Source organism: Lepisma saccharinum, chromosome 1 (genome assembly GCF_977018435.1).
Source record: "Lepisma saccharinum chromosome 1, izLepSacc3.1, whole genome shotgun sequence".
Lineage (NCBI taxonomy): Eukaryota > Metazoa > Arthropoda > Insecta > Zygentoma > Lepismatidae > Lepisma > Lepisma saccharinum.
The window spans coordinates 215,475,259-215,492,675 of record NC_139229.1 but is presented as its reverse complement, the minus strand read 5'-3'; the positions used below and the strand labels follow the sequence as shown (position 1 = coordinate 215,492,675).

Genomic DNA, 17,417 nt, shown 5'->3' with positions numbered 1-17,417 from the left:
CCTCTACACCTGAACTTTTTCCTCGTTCCAATCCCCCGTTCACAGCGCCTCGCAGCGATTGGTCACCGCCAGCAGACGTCACGGAATTTGCAACATTCTTCGGCACAATGAGTGACCCTTTTACTAAAAAAAAAAAAAGAAGCATCGCGGTTAGTTTTTTTATTCTTCCTGAAGTCACGGGGCTGCGGTAGGCCGAAATCCCCCCACAGGAATAAGGTGTGTTGTCTGCGAAAGCCGCTCAGTGTCTCTACGACCGGGAACTTACGCGAGTGACGCCGCCCGTGTCTGCATTTCCAGTGCGTCTCAGAGTGACGTCACAGAACACGTAATTGTGTTCCCCACCTTACTCCGGGACTACCCGTCTCCTTTTTTGCCTGCTGGAAATATCCTTCGAGATTCACAGCTGCTTTTTCCGCTATTATTGTTTCGACAGCACGAAGCTGAGAGGTAGCATGACAGCAGTTGCGAACAAGCGAAGATAGTGAGCAGCGGACGTGTGTCCAGTGACATTGTTCAAAGTTTTTGTTTTATCGTGTTGGGACACGGTGAAGTAAAGTTTGTGCGGTGTGTTGGTTTCGACGGGTGACGTGCACGTTATCGACATATGACGAGCGGAGAAGGAAGAATCTCGACCATCATGTCGACGGACGGCAAATCTAAAGAAGACGCCAATATTAGAAATTCGGTGAGTAAAGTGCTTTCTCTTTTTGACATGCTTGTTTATCTTGCCAACGGGGAATATGAAAGTGAAAAACAAAAGAAAATCTAGACGAGACTTTCAAACCGATATTCTACTTCTGTGATTAATGTTGTCGCCTTGTAATCAAGGGAGTTCGATTCCCTGTCAGGACAAATTGTGATTCGGATCCCACTTTAAACTGTAGGTCCAGTACCGATTAGCCTATCTGAGGATAAGTTGAACTTACAATAAACTGTACCAAATGTTGATAATTAATTTTCGAGCTTGTATGCAAGTTTTTCCGAACATTTGACCTTTGTTTTTATGGGCTTTCTAGAAAATGCTTCTCATCGCTTTTAGTGTACAATACAATTGTGATATAATTGTCCAAATGTGTAAAAAAGTTCTCAAAATATTTGACTACACTTTTGTTTTTTCAACATACTTGTGGCAAAAGAATATCTTTATTTATTGAACGAAATACAACAGGTAAAGTATTTGTTACAAGAAAGAAGAGAAAAACAATTACACATATATGGAATGGTCACACATCTATAATTAGCTTAAGCCATAAAACTACATAAAAATTCACATTCATAAAATTATTGTTTAACTCTTACAATGTGGTACATTTACTCTTCTGAGCATTGATTTATTTTAAAACTTACATCGGGGATACTGGTGTAAGTACAGTTCACACATCCTCCTGATTTCTTTATTGCGTTCGTTTTTGTTTTGCTAACAGTAAGCTACTCCTCCTTGGGGGCGTGTACACGCAAGATCCTGTCTCAAACCTACTTCTAAAAGTTGTTGCTTCTAATACTTAAATCGTTTAATTATTATTTTAACCCATGTCCAACGTAGAACGTTGAGTTGCTTTGCACAGATGGCCTAAACGATACTGGACTACAGTTCAAAGTGAAATCCTAAATGTGCCTCCTCCACGGGTATCGAACCCGTGATCCCTTGATTACAAAGCGAAGGAGTTACCACTACGACATGGGGGGGGGGGGCCTCAACGCAGAATGAAATATAACGTGATTCGTGCGTGTTATTTCGTTGCATGCTAGTAAGAGCGTCAGGACGCGTTAATGTTCAGTCACGGATACAGAGAATAAGAATTCCGTCGTATTTTTCCTTTCTTCGTGCTGCTCATCTTTCTTCCTCTTTGTTTCGATTAATCAAGGGGGTGATAGCCCTACCCGGGATTCAATCCTATGGCCACTCCACCGTGGAGTGGATCGAACCGGGACCTCTTGATTACAAAGAGACAGCATTGGCATCGGAAAGGTCTTTCCTCCATTTCCTTATTTACAATTCCACTATTTTTTTCTTTTTCAAATGTTGACCCATTCCCCTTCGTTAAGAAGTCCTGAGGGCGCTGTAGAACTCTATTGCAGATAGCAGTACGGGTCTGTGTGAGTGAAAAATCAACCACGTCGGTTAACCTGCCACCACGAATTGTTTGAATTCTTGTTTTAAGTCCATTTCATGCACAGATAGGCTAACCGAGAATGGACCTAAATTGACCTACAGTTTAAAGTGAGATCCTAGAAACTGTGCCTTGTGCCTCCGCCAGGTATCGAACCCGGGACCCCTTCATTTCAAGGCGACGACGGATACCACATACGACTACGATGCTTCTGTTGATAAGGTCAATGGCCTCTGCATGTTGTGGCTTTTGCACTGCTGGCGCGCCAATGTTTTTGCTTGCTTCTGCGATGAAGCAGACGACTCGAGTACACTGGCAACAGCATGCACGTGACTTAACACTAACTGCCCGGAAACAGAGTTATGCCCAATGCCTTTTAATAATCTCATCTCCTGATGATGATCCTATGGACTTTTCACTCGCGATCCCCTCTCTCTTTATTTCTCTCTCTTACTTTCTTTCTGTCTCTCTCTCTCTCTTTCGTCTACTGACGTCAGCGCGAATTTATTTCGTTGTGAGGTAGGGCATGGATGGGCTCTTAGCATAAATACACGATAATTACACTACAATTTTTCTGGGCTTCACCAAAAATTTATTATCCATGGTAATAGCCCTACTAAACCTAATATACCTAACCTAACAACGATAGTTATGGTGACGTCAGTAGACGAAAGTGTTCAATACGGTGTGCGATAAGTGAGACCCCCATAAACGAGCAGTTTCCAAACTTTACGAGTCACGGCAGTTGCTCATATACCAACGACAAAGACACTTATGTACACTATTGTGTTTTTACCAAACTCTATTTTTGTCAAGCTTTGAGTCAAAATTTTACTTTCTCAATTCAAATTCTAAATGGCTTAGATTTTTATCTAGATTTAATTCTTCCCATTGAAAGTCATTAAAAATCGGAGCTTTAAATATTCTTATCTCAAAACATCAATTTTGCGCATGAGTGCCTTTGATATATTGGAGCCGATATTTTCGGCGCCTTGCCAAAGGTAATGTACCCTTATGGAAGGTTTTTTCAGACATGTGTGTGCGTGTTAACAATCAGTTTTACCATCGCCGACGTTCTCGAAGTTTTGAAGTGCGAAAGGGCACAGGTGACTGAGGTCACGCAGGACACGCACTTCCATCTATAATAATTGCTATCTACAACTGCCTCACACAGCGCTGCAAGAGCTAAAAAAAACTTACCTTAACAAAGCTCACGGCCGTACAAATTCATAACATGGAAACCTTTTTATACTTATTTCATTAATTTTTCTTTCCACTAACTTTGCGGAATACCTGGAGATGTGCCGCGGAGCACAGTTTGAGAACCGCTACTCTAAACCATGGAACAGTTCCCGAAATCCTTAAAAACTATGATGGCTGTCGCAAAGTTTATAACAATGTTGCAGATCATTTACAGTATGGTATGAACAAGAATGAAACCATATGTTTTTGTTAGGCCTACAATTTCAGCCATTCCTTATCTTAAAATTATATAAAAAATTTTGTAAACATTCTTTTGAGTCGTCATGAACATTGATCGTACGAGTTAAAATTTTAAGTGTTCCCACAATGTTACTGTATCCCTGCAGTCACCTGATCGCTGGGGCTGTCAAGGATTTTCTCGCAGTGCAATAGGCCTTGTATCGAAAGACTGTCTTACGGAGGGTAAATTGAAACTGCTGGAGAGGGTTGTTTATCACACAACCTGCCTTAGAATATTGTTCAAAGAAATGTTTGCCTCTCAAAATGGGAAATATTTAATTTATTACTTTATCCTTTGTCGTTATTGCTTCTCAAAATTTATACTGAAGATCAGCAGTTTAGTTACTACATGAACCGCTTTCTATGCGGGTTAAAAATGAAATCCTGTACTAAGCTGACTGGTTGAAGGCTATGCGGGCGGAACAGTATACTGGCTACCTCCAACATAATAGCATAATGAGCTAAAACTTCATATCCTTCTAAACGTTCGAGTCTGTAAGACTAATCCAGTGCAAGAAGGTACAGAGCAGGGTAGTTAAAGGTATAGTAATTTTAAATAAATTCAATTCCGGTCCAGGAGAGAAAATCAGCAAGCGTAAATGGGTTCGGGACCGTAAAGAATCTTTTTATCTGAAAAGTATTTTAATTCGGTCTAGGAAGCTTTTTACCAGATAAATTTAAATACGGTCCAGAAACATTTTTTTCAGGGTGAATTTTAATACGGTCCAGGAACCTTTTGCCCTTTGGCTCTCGAAGATATCAATGCTCACCGTCCATGGTTCACTAACCACCGTTCCACAAGTGGGAGAAGCTCTAATGCGTTTATCATGATTGCTCGTCACTCCCTCAGACGACGACACTTTGAAGAAGTATGCAACCATGCAACACGCAGGTAAAATGTGGGTTGCATAGCTACCAGGATAAAGTCCGTTTTGCGCAATTACCACAATCAACTTTAAGATACTACATACATACATTCTTTCAGCATCATCTTCCAGTCGTCTTTTGTAAAATGTTGAAAAAGTATTAGAAAATGAGTTGCAGATTTCTGTTTCTGAACTTGCATTAATCCAACATGACAGAAATTTCGGAACGGGTCGAATCCCCAACCTTTAAATATGGACATACTTCGTAATTGTTGGAAACCAATCTGCATATTCTGATAATGATAAGCAAGTGGTAGTTTTCCTCCCAAATTTCCAATTGCAGTGTTTTGCTGCATGACTCATTACTTTTATGCCTCATTTATTATAGTTTTCCTTGTTGTGCACCTGCTTTCCACTAAATGATTTTATGTACATGCTTTTCCCTTTTTTTTAGTATCTAGCTCTCACTCCTAATTGCCTATTCTCTGTCTTGATATATGTAACGACCATAGATAGACGACGTGCCCTCCACCATAAGAAGCATTTTCCCTTAACTTCTCGTGACTGATGTTTCTCAACTTGAACAAGCGATACTAGACGGTGCAACCAACAAAGCATGAAGATAAAATACAAACTAATGACTTCTACACTCCTCCCAGTATCCTCAACTCTTTGTAAAGTAAAATGACGCACAGTATTGATTGATTGATTGATGTAGTTTATTTTACTTCGCGTTTTGTGCCTCTTGGCTAACTTGCGAAGATGGGGTTGATGAAATGATGAAATTGATGAATGGACATTCACAAACAACCAAGCCCGAGCGGGATTCGAACCCGGGAGCCTTGGCCTCGCAGGGCGTTGAGCTAACCACTCGGCCACAGAGTCCGGCAAATCACGCACAGTATATAAGAATTTCCGTTTTTGTATGAATTGTTTGGCTTAGAAAGAATATTACAAATTTTCTTCGGTGCAACTCAAGGCACCATTAGCCTAAATAAATTTAGATAATATATCATTTGTAACTGAAGGCATGAATAATGTATTTCATCTATGGCATTAGGTGTTGCTTTTTATCCACTTTTGACTAGTCACTAAGATGAGGATAAGTGATGATCAGATGGGGATGAGTGAAGAAATTAAATGAATGAACACTCACAAACATCCATGCTCAGGCCTGGAATCAAACCCGGGACCTCTAGCGTCGTAGATGCTAACCACTCGCTCAATGAACTATTTAAATCACTCTCATGTCTTTGGCGCCAAATAAACGACAATATAAATTCTTTCGTCATCCAGAGTTACCATCTGCATTACACTCTGTTAAAATTTCATAGCAGGCCGTTTGAAGCTAATAAAAATAAGGTGGGCCATTTTCTCTGCAATGAAAGCCCTCAAAAATTATAGTTCTATAATAATATTGTATACTCATCCTTGACAATTGTAAAATTTTTCCCAGATTTTAAGCTCCTTCTCTGAGAGAGAAGACATCACAATCAGCGTAGCAACAAAAGCAGAGTTTCCATTATGAATGACGGAGTAGCGTATTTGAAGCCTGTTCTTCTTCAGCTGCAAAAATGTAATGATTGTTTGCGCATCTGCCCGGATGTTGAGGCGGTCAGGGCGAGTTCAGTGACCTTGATGGATGCTGCAGGCGATCTCGAAACAGCTGAGACCTAGCCTCTCACATCTCAGAATTTCCACGGTGATGCAAACGAATATTTCTTGCTTTGGTTCAGTGTCGCCGACTTCATTTACTTTAAGAGAAGGAGATGGATATGAAACTATTATAGTATTGTACACGTTAGTGAACAGACGATTGAGATATATGTCAATCACTCACCTTCTGCCGCAGGCACAGCTCCAACTTGTTTTATGTGTGACAAAAGTTCTTATCTCTAGTTACAATATGCATCTATGTGTTAAGTGTTAGTAAATGTTTGAATTGTTAATATATCATACTTATTATCAACATTCATTTGTTTTTAAGACACGTACATGTACAGAAAAATGCATTTCTTTGAATTAAGAAAACGCGTTTGTTTAAGCTTTTTGGTAAGCGTAATCTAAAAATTTGGCAGATATTACTAAATGTGTTAATTTTGACCACATTTTTTGGTAACTCTAAGCCAGGTGCGCGCGATTACTAAAACAATTGGGTTCTGGTGAATACTTATTTCCTTGTTGCCTATTTAAACAAAATATTTGGTTACGAGAAACTATTTTCTTGCTTTTTCAAACATTTTTCTCTGTGTCTTAAAAATGGAGACATCTTGATTCCGTAATGTGAGTTGTGCAAATTTATCATTGCGAGTCCTCGTAATGTTTATTACACCAAGACCAACCAAGTTTTTTTGTGGTATATTCCCCCTGTCTACATACACAGCAGCTGTTTAGTTCGATGAGAGGCTGAGGTAGAGTTTCACGTTCGTATTAGACCATTAGGGAATATCAAATTCTACGATTTACTCTATTAATTCAGGAAATGCATGTTACCTCATGTCTCTTCATAAACTTTTATCTTCGCGTATAATATCTAAGAAACTAAAAGTTAAAATATATATACAAAACAGTAATTCCGCCTGTGGTTTTATATGGATGTGAAACTTGGTCCCTTACATTAAAAGAGGAACATAAATTAAGAGTATTTGAAAATAAAATTCTTAGAAAAATATTTGGACCTAAAAGAGATGAGGGAACAGGTCAGTGGAGAAAGTTACATAATTTAGAACTACACAATTTACATTCATGTCCAGGTATTATTAGAATAATTAAATCAAGAAGACTTAGGCGGGCTACAAGATATTTGTTGGGAAACCTGACGGTAAGAGACCTGCAGGAAGGCCAAGACGAAGATGGAGAGATAACGTTTTGATGGGCCTAAAGGAAATCGGTAATGGATGGAAAAGATTGGATTGGTCTTGCCCAGGATAGGGACAGATGGAAGGCTTGTGTTGCTGCAGCCATAAACCTTCGGGTTTAAGAAGGTTAGAGGGTTTACGATTTACTCTTTGCAGCTTGTTTTACCGATCCGTGAACCGTGAAGACGAGAGTTAATTCATAATTACAATGGAACAGACGATAAGTCAAGCGCGAATGTCATGCCCCTGCTTTACGCTGGAAATTAACCCAGTATCAATGATTTCTAAGCATGTCAAGGTTACTATAGCACAGAGAACGATTAGCAGTGGGAAAGAAGAATTCGCCCCTCAAATTATATTTACTCCGATATGAAGAACACCGTTATACTTGTTCCCACCATATTTCCGTGTGCATAAACATTTCGTCTGATGCAAATTGAAGCGAATTGGGGGCGTGTGACAAGTACACTTGCACGAAGAGTTGGAAATTGTGCATCTAGGTTGCAAAACGTACCATGTGACCTCTTTCGTGACTTAAGTGTTCAAGAAGAATTTACCAAACAATTTCACGTCAAGAACTCGCTCTTCCAACGGAGCTAACCTTTATATCCACGTCTAACTCTATCGACTTCCCGCCAAAAGAGACGACAGTAGGGGTATGTTTCAGCGCTAATCAAACAGACCATCTACGTTGCCAAAACTCGCCGCACCCTATTGAATGTGCGGTATTGTATGGGCTCCAAATAGAATACGTGCGAGTCTCACAAGTACTCAGAAATAATAATACTATAAATATTTAAATTAATGCGTTAATATGATTCATAGGTCTATTCATAATGTGTAAATCAATTGAAGTTGTATTGTTATTAGTACATGAGAAACACGGTGTAACAATAGAGATTTTACTGCACGTATGCACAATATCTAGCTTACGTGTAGTTAAGATCGCCAAAATTTGTGGGAAAACTGTAAATTTATGTCAAAAAGATAAAGAATTTAATATTTATCGAATAACGAAAAGGGTGCTCCATCCAGTTGACGAAAACTAAAGTTCCTGTATTTTGTATATATTATTATAAGCTGCATCACTGGCGTACGCAACATTGTTTTTTGGGAGGGGCTGGAATTGTAAAGGGGGCAGGCAGTATAGACAATAAGATATTTTGTATTTTTAGAACTTTCCACTCTCAAAAATGACAATCGGGGCTCATTTTAAGGGATTTGCCACTACTGTTTTCCCGAGATCTTCACTGCTTTTATTTGAAAATGTTGATTTTCTCAAAATTTCGGAGAAGGCTGTATCCCTATCAGCCTCCTCTGCGTACGCCAGTGACGTGCATAAATCTTCTTTAGTCCTGTAATTCAAAGCCGTATGATCCTAATCTAATCCTTCCCTTGCAGTAAGTTCGTCGGAAAATAATAATCCTCGATTGTACAAGAAATGCTAAACACGTATATTTCCATTATAATAATAATAATAACCCATGGTGGAACAGCCTGTGAGGGCCAGGGCCTCTCTCTCACTTGGCGAGGTAGACGATCTTCCAACCAGGTACGTGTGGACAACACGAAGACCCCCCAGTCGTTGTTGTAGGCTTCCATGGCCGCGTTACGTTCGTAGCTCCTCGATTGTCTCACGATAGTGGGTGGCCACCGGTCTCATACACAGGCCGAAATCTCAGAACAAAGGTTGTTTAAGCACAAGGAGACTCGAACCTGAGGGAGTCGCGTAGCCCGAGCCGAAAGCCTGACGCCTTTGGCCGCACGGTGCGGGTGAGTATATTTTCATTATTTAATTTGAATACTTGTTAGTCTTTTGGGTGGGTTAGATCCACCCCCAAATACGTCCTTGCTGTGAGACGCTGATTATGTGCCTGTTTCTTCTCGAGTTGAGTTGCAGGGGAGAGAGGAGAAATGTGAGATAGTGCAAGAGAGAGAGGAGGGAAAAAATGTGAGAGAAAAGTGGAGAGGGAGAAAGAGAAAAGAGGAAAAAGGAAAAAGAGAGAGAGAAGAAACAGAATCAAAGAGAATGAAAAACAGAGGGAGAAAGGAAAAAGAGAAGGAGGAGGGGATGGCATAGAAACGAGAGTCAGAGAGAGAGATAAATATAACAATAGAAAAAGATAGGGGGAGAAAAGGGGAAGAAAAGGTAAGAAAGAGGGGGGAGAGAGAGAAAAAATGACAGAAACAAACAACGGAAACAGAAAGATAGAGAGTGACAGTAACATACAGCGGAAACAGAAAGAGAGAGTAGAAGAAGTGCATGCGAGGAAAGGAAGCAATTAGGAAGAATGAGAGAGGGGGAGAATGACAAAGAAGTGAGAGGGAGAGAGAAGAATATTATAAGAAACGCCAGAAAACATTAAAAAGAGAAAATCAATAGCAAGAATGAAGATAAACTTACAGCAACTGAGAAAAGACAGAAAGTGGAAAAGGAGTTCAAATAGAAGAGAGAATAGAGGTGTAAAACTTTCCTCATTCAAGGGGGAGTCCTCAAGCGCTCCCTTTTTTGACCCCCTATGCGGGCGACCACACTTGTCTGAATAAGTCGCATTTAAATTTAGGCGAAAATTTCACATACTTTACTTTCTAATTTAACACAGCCTTTAACGATGGAAATCTCGAACCGTAAGTGTTAATCTCGTCTCAATTTTAGAATGGCTTATATTGTTCACAAATTGCTTGGAACATTATCACAATTAGAAGATCACATCACGCCATCTTCCCTTCAAGCCGAAGATATAAATGAGTTGAATACTTTCCTGTGACAACGACCTTCTTGAAATGCTTTAACCGCGACCCACATGTCATGGAGGTGTTGCCGGGCAACGAAAGCATCAATAAGCTTGTCGTGCACCTTCACAGTCTCAGAACTTCGACGTCTTCGGCAATTTGGGTCATGCCAGAAGAGAAAGTTGGTATCTTTCGTGTGTTGCTGTCGGATGCATGATATTTTCCTGTTGGAAATCCCCATTTGAGTCAAACCTGAGAACAATGAGTACTTTTTTCCAGTAAGCGCGTTTAGCTGTTTAGTTGATCATGCTCACTGATCTTTAGATAAATATGGAGTCAGTGGCTTATCTGTGATTCTATATCATGAGTTAATTTTCATCAAATGTCAACTTTCAATGCCATCACGACTGGATTGTCATTATCATTACTCTTGACAGAATGAGAATATTTTAAGTGAACAGGTAATGATACCATTTATTGTTTTTTGTTTGTTTGTTTGTTTGTTTGTTTGTCTTTTCAGCTTCGAGGATATTTGATTCAACTGAGATGTTTGTCAGTGAATCACGTCTCGTTTGAGACTTAGTATTGTACGATTGTTTACATTTTTATTTTATATTTTGATCAGTATGACTCCCAAGTTGTTTTTTTATCAAGTCATCTCTCTCAACAAGGGACGCTAGTAGCAACCCTGCCACGCGTCCCTGGAAGTTACGTCAGAGCGATCCTTTGCTGTGTTGGGTTGCATACATACAGGTTAGATTTTAAGCGCTTATAGCGCAGAAACTGCTCGCTTTTGAGATAATGTCTATGAGGAAAAGTTACTTGTTTTTATAATATCTACCAGCACCTAATCGTTGTTGAAGTTGTTTTGCGACACCCTGTATATACACTCACGTAAATTGTTTAATGTGTCAAAAAGTTTTATTTGTTTTAACAGGGTTTTGCTGTATATGAGTATAGATCAGCGGTGGTTCAGTCGGTATGGCTTCTGACTGCTTCTCGGGGATCCAGGTTCGATTCCCAGAGTGAGTGATTTCAGGTGGGAATTCTTCCAGGAATCGGCTCTGGAGTTCACCCAGGATTAATAATTGGGTACCAGGAGGCAATCATAGAGAGAAGAGGAAAAAGCTTGGTGCTGATAACACCACTTTCACAAATGGCCGAGATCCTGTATATATTGAGCCCTGCCACGGGTAGCTTCATAAGCCTACTTTCTTCTTATCTCGTCTCGATACAATCCCGTCAAATACTAGTCTCGTTCTTGCCTCGGTTCCCAGTTTTCTGTCTCGGTCTAGTTGTAGGAGGGTGTCATATCGAGTCTAACAAAAGACTGATACTAATCCGACAACTTGATACGAACACAAGGACACACTAAGCTATGCAGGGAAATAATCAATTATGGTTTAAGAGTAAAATTGGTATCTTACAGTTAAAATTCACCGAGCTCTTGAACGCAAGTCAATCTATGATGTCAACTCGATTTTGACATGAAACAGACACGAGACCAGGTACGTCTCTAGACTGACGTGTTTATGGGAGGAGCACGTAGCCTATTTGCACATTTTAAAGGGCCGAGCCCCTGACTGAAGCTAAAATCAAGATTTGTACTTGAGAACTAAAATGTCCTTACCATGGTTAAAAGCTGAGGCTGTAAATGGACACTCACCACACGTATGGACAAAACACAGGGCAAGATAGAGCCCTACAGATCATTATACTGGCAGTAGGTTCAGGCGCCAGAACCTCGATTGCCTGCAAGACTTCAGTTACCTGGATGTACAGTAAAACCTCGTTACTCCGGACTAATGGGGGTATAAGTTGACCGGTTTAACGAAAGTCCGGATTAACTGAAATAACCTAAAATAACAGTATATAGTGCATTAAAACTCCGTTTATAGCAACAAAACACGTTTATTATGGTGTATTTAAAGGGCATAAGCCTAAATACACTATACAGTACAGTAAAATGTAAAGCAATCAGTGGTTGACTGCCTTTTCTTGGCAAAGTTCTCCTATGGACGTTGGATGTACGTATTCTTAGCAGTTACGGAGCAATATCACGAATACGATTGTTGGCTTCTACCTACATTTAAAACCTTGCATTCTAAGCGAAGTCCGGCTTATCGGGGTTCGGATTAACAAGTTTTTACTGTATTACGTGGAAGTGAGGCCATCTCGACAAGACCCCATGAATCAAATTTGAATATATAGGTTACATGACATAAATTACATACTGGTTCTCTACATTAAATAATATTAATTGTATATTATATTAATCCCACGCCCTCATACAATTTCTGTGCGATATAAGTTTCATTAATACATTTTAGTAGTTTTTAAGAAATGTATTAATAATAGTAATAAATTATGTTTTTATTAGGTTATGTAACTTGGTCTATATTCCAACAAATGCAATAACTAAAAAGATGAAATAGATAGTGATCTACATGGAAAGATTTCTAAACAAGTAATGTGGAGGTTTATTTTAAAATTTTAAAGTAAATTTTCCTCTAAGGCTCGGAAAATGTTGAGCTGGCCGAGGGAAATTATTGGAGGTCAGTGCCCTAACAGGCCTCAACCTTAACGACGACCCTACAGGAGACATTGGACATTATCTGGCTTGTACATCGGAAAACACCTACTTGTGGTGCAATAACCTCAGCACCAACTTGATGCTCGTTCAAAATTCAAATAAAGCACCCTTCCGCTACAGAATCGATTCCGGACCGCCCGAATGAATGGAATCGTATATAATTTTCTTCAACACTGGGGACGTCACGCACTTCTCAGGTGCCCAAGGACGCGGGTTTGTGTTGAATATTCATTTCGAAATCCTCCTGATTTGCACTTCGAGCAGAGATGATCGCATCTCGTGCAGGGTGCATTACTTCCTCCATTGCCGACACGCGAACCATGCAACGCGAAAACTTTTTCTTTCGTGCGAACATCGCAGTGTTATCTTATCCGATCAGTGCAGTGCAACTTTCTTCAGCGAGGCATTGACCTCAGATATGGAAGACAACTACTGCTATGGCAGGAAATTCACGTTCTCTGAAGAGTAACATATACCTTTTTAAGTTTGTTCTACTTATTCTAAGTATGGTGATATATAGATTGATTGATTGATTTTCTGGGAAGTCTAGTATTGGTACATCGTGTGGTTGCACACCAACAGAGAAAAAAACACCGTGTATTTTGTTGGGGATATCCCAGGGGACTGTTAGCATGGAACTCTATTAAAGTTGGGAATCTACGTTCTTTGGTCATATCATCCAATTTTACTAACGTCCGCTTTAGACGAAAGTATTTTTCTTAACATTTGTGCCATGACCAAAATCCTACCGTGTAAAGTGAAAAATGTTATGTCATTTCAGATGCCATGGCATGGCACATTTCATGGCATTTCGCAAGGATAGAACCAGTTCTATTTCCGTAGCACAATCAGAAGTGACCTCTAGGTCACGAGCAGGCCCGTACCCAAAGGGGGCAGGGGAGCCATGCCCCTCCGCTCGAGCCATGAAAATTTTTCATTTGAAAGTATAAAAACCTACAAAAATTACGTTGACGGTTTTTCAAACTTTGTATGAATTTCGATTTTGTCCTTGCGCAAATGAATAGGTTGTTTCTGGAGAGAGGCAGGCTCTAGAAGTCTGCAATCTGAAATATCGGGCTATTTTAGTTCTATAACCATTGATGTAAGGCTATCAGACGCTCCGATTTAGTCGGGACAGTCCATTCCTTTTAATCCATGTCCCGACTTTTTCGTCTCGGCTCGGAAACTGCTTGCCATAAGACATTGTACTGGTTATGTAGGACTTTCTGTAGAATACTGTGTACATTATTAAAATTGCAACTTTTTATGAGTCAAAAGCAGTTGTTTGACACTCAACAAATAGGAACCCCCTTGATTATTGAATGGTTTCTTCTATTACAGTGTCACAAATGTTTCACATAATTAGAATAAAGGGGAATTTTCTATACTCTTTACATTATGGAGTTCCTCAATGACTGCAATTCAAACCAACCATATAAGGGGCATTTAGCTCTCCACCCGCACCGCAAGGTCTGTGATGCCTTTTCGCCACCACTGAGCACAAGGAGAAAAACTTTGTTTTCTTTCTCCAACATCAGGGGTTTTCTGCAACTGATGTCCATTCTGCCACTCAATGGCTTTAATTAATATTATGTAAATAGGAAAATCCACTTCACAGCAGAATCGTTGCTAGATTTTTGGGGCAAAAAATTGCCTGAAGTACAAACATATATTGTTATTTGTCCAAAACACTCAAGAAATTAAGTATATTATTATTTACAAGATTCTGTCAATTGGAATTTGTTTTACTGCAACTTTTCTTCTCTTCTACTTGTAATTGTCTTGACCATATAGTACTATACACAGTGGTGTGACCGTACAACAGACAACTTCGACAGTGTACAGAAGGCCAAAAAATTCGATCCTACGAGCCGTTGAAAATTCGATCCCACATGTATGCAACCCCATTTAATAGCTTCTTGGTTGCCACTGGCATTTATTTTTACTGTCGAATAAGATTCTAAAAGCTAAAATACATCATAGAAACAATATTATGCCAGCAGACACACTGTGAGGGTGAAGTCACTTAGCCGTTCCCTTAAGATAATTTACGTGTAATTACAGGATTCGCACTAACTCCAAAGTCCTGGACAACTGGAGGAGTCAGGAAAACAAGGCTAGGACTGAGGTCATTTGAAACAAATGTGATGAATTTTTTTGTAACTTTTGATTTATTCTTTACTTTTTAACCACCACTTAGTATTTTTTAATGTTTGTAGATCATTGTATGTTGTACCCTAAGAGGGGGTGGGCATCCGAAAAATCGGATCACATGCCTGGAGAACACTACACTCAAAATATTTTGCCATGTTACGTTAGGTTAGATATAGAGTAATATAATGAATAATATTTTCAGAAAAATCGCTATTCTTAAGTTTCTAACTGACAAGCCAAAACAAATTTAATATATCTAATGATTGAACATTATAATATGATGTCAACTCATGTTTCGGCATGGGGACAGAGGGGAGACAACCGAAAAATTGGATTACATACCTGGGAAATATTGGACTGTCAAGTATGATCTCCTGTTCTAAATATAATAATACTTTGAAAAACCTTAAATTTGTATTTGAAAAGTCAAAGTAATTTAAATATATTTTAATAATATTTTATTATCATATTATGTTTGCACAAAGATAGTGAAACACCCCCAAAAAAAATCAAATCACATGACTGAAGAACACTGAACTGCAAATATTAGTTATAATATGTCACATGTAGAATATTTTCAAGAAATCCAAAACATTAAGTTTGTATTTGATCAAAGATACATATTATTGTTATTTACACAGTTTGAATATATTGAAAAGTACTTTCTGAGACAGTCCTTACCTCCCTAATATGTATGATAGTCTTTGAAGCATTTGGGATGTAACCCTACATCACACTTTTGACACATGTATTTAGCTTTTCCTGCGCAATAACGACACTTCTTTTCTGTCGACACAGAAATGATCCAATGACTGCGTTCATCGAAACGAATATCTGTATTGGGAGCACCAGGCTGTCTTCCTCTTCGTGATTCTGTTCCGTAGCTTTTCAGTAGGCTAACACACACATCCCTCCGAAACTTCAGAAGGCTTTGAGATTTTTCATTAGATGGTATCACTTTCCGCATAAGCAACCATGCATTCACAATTGGCCAGTACCATTTCTTTTGGCGTATTCTTGTTCTGTATTTTGCAACCATTTGATCAGTGAGATCAACTCCACCCATTCCTTTATTGTACGATCTAAGAACCGTTGGCTGCGGTACTGTTATTTTGCTTTTCTTCTCTTTGGACCATCTTGAGCAGGTACCCATTTCGTTCTTTTCATAGTTCGTTGCAACAGTAACAACATTATTATCTTTCCACCGAACAACAAGAACATCGTCACAGGTACGAGAATCAACACTTCCACGTGGCAGCTTACTCATGTCTTTTCTACTCATTACAGGACACTTTTCTATACGCCCTTCCTGAACAGTCCCTGTAGCACAAAAACCTTCCTCTGCCAGATATCTTAGCAATTTTACAGATGTAAAGTAACTATCAAAAAAAATTTTAAATCCCTGTTTGGATGGTATTTCAGCAAGCTTGATCAAAGAAACAACCGTACCTCCCCCTACACCAAACTGTTTTTCTTGATTTTCTTCCTTGCCAGTGTATATTTTGAAGGCCACCATATAGCCAGAGGCAGTACACAATGCCCAATTCTTGAAACCGAATCTAATCGGTTTACCTTTTATGTACTGTTTGGCGTAATGTTTCCCATAATAAGGAATCATGCTTTCGTCAATTGATAAATGCTCTTCTAGACCTCCATGGATCTTGAAGTTCTTGTTCAGTTCCTCAATGAGTGGTCGCAATTTGTATATACACATCAATTTTGGAGTTGTCATTGAAATGTAAATAGTGTAAAATTGTTTCGAATCGGTTACAACGTATGCTGTGTGATAAAATGTTGGGCACATCTTCTTCTGTGGACCAGTACATCCGCTTGTTCGGGTATTTTGCATAACCGGATAAGATCAATCCACCAATAAAAACCCAAAATTCATGTTCAGTTAAGTTAAGAGCAAAGTTTTTCTGAGATGCATATCTGTTACTTTCTTCTATAATAATATCAACAAGGCGTTTTGAGAAGTTGAGCTGAAAAAAATGCAAGGGTGTTTGACAGGTTTCAGCATCTGCAGAAATGGGCTTTTGCGAGCATTGTACATTTAGTGTTGAATTTAGATCACCTTTTCTCCATTTCAAGCAAGGTTGTTTCGTCACAGAAAGGCTTCTTCTTTTAGTTGCCGGTTCCGCTTCACATTCAGATGATGTACTTGCAGTCTCCTCAGGCCTGTCATCGACAATCGCATCTTCTACTATATGTTCTGCTACTTCTTCCTGAAGCTCACACTCACTCAGAAGAAGTCTCCTTCCCAAGTGATTTAGGTTACCTTCGTGCTCGTCATCAGACTTATCACTATCGGCATCAGTTTCATTGTCATCCTCTGGCGGGACCACATACAAAACATGTTGACTTGGAACATTACGAACATCATCTTCTTCATCTTCTAACGTCTGAATAATATCAGCAACAGAAAGCCTAGAACAGAAGATAGAAAATAATGTAGGACCGGCAGAAAAACAGAAAAATGTCAACAATTATAAACATACTTATTACTGCCTAAATAAAGTGTAAAGATTCAAACCTAAGTCTGTGTGCATGTAATCCGATTTTTCGGATCGCGCCGAATGAGAACTTACAACATAATAACAATACAAAGCTATTATTTTAC

The 17,417-nt window shown here is 39.2% G+C and overlaps 1 protein-coding gene across 1 annotated transcript in view; it reads left to right on the top strand.

Annotated features, from left to right (window-relative positions):
* Positions 1-207: 207 nt before the first annotated feature.
* The window catches only part of LOC145979031 (sodium-dependent phosphate transport protein 2B-like), a 66,932-nt gene continuing 49,722 nt past the window's right edge, over positions 208-17,417 (top strand). The window contains exon 1 of the mRNA XM_083112110.1: positions 208-685. Coding sequence (XP_082968236.1) covers positions 605-685 — 81 coding nt within the window. The 5' untranslated portion in view covers positions 208-604. The remainder of the gene's footprint in view (positions 686-17,417) is intronic.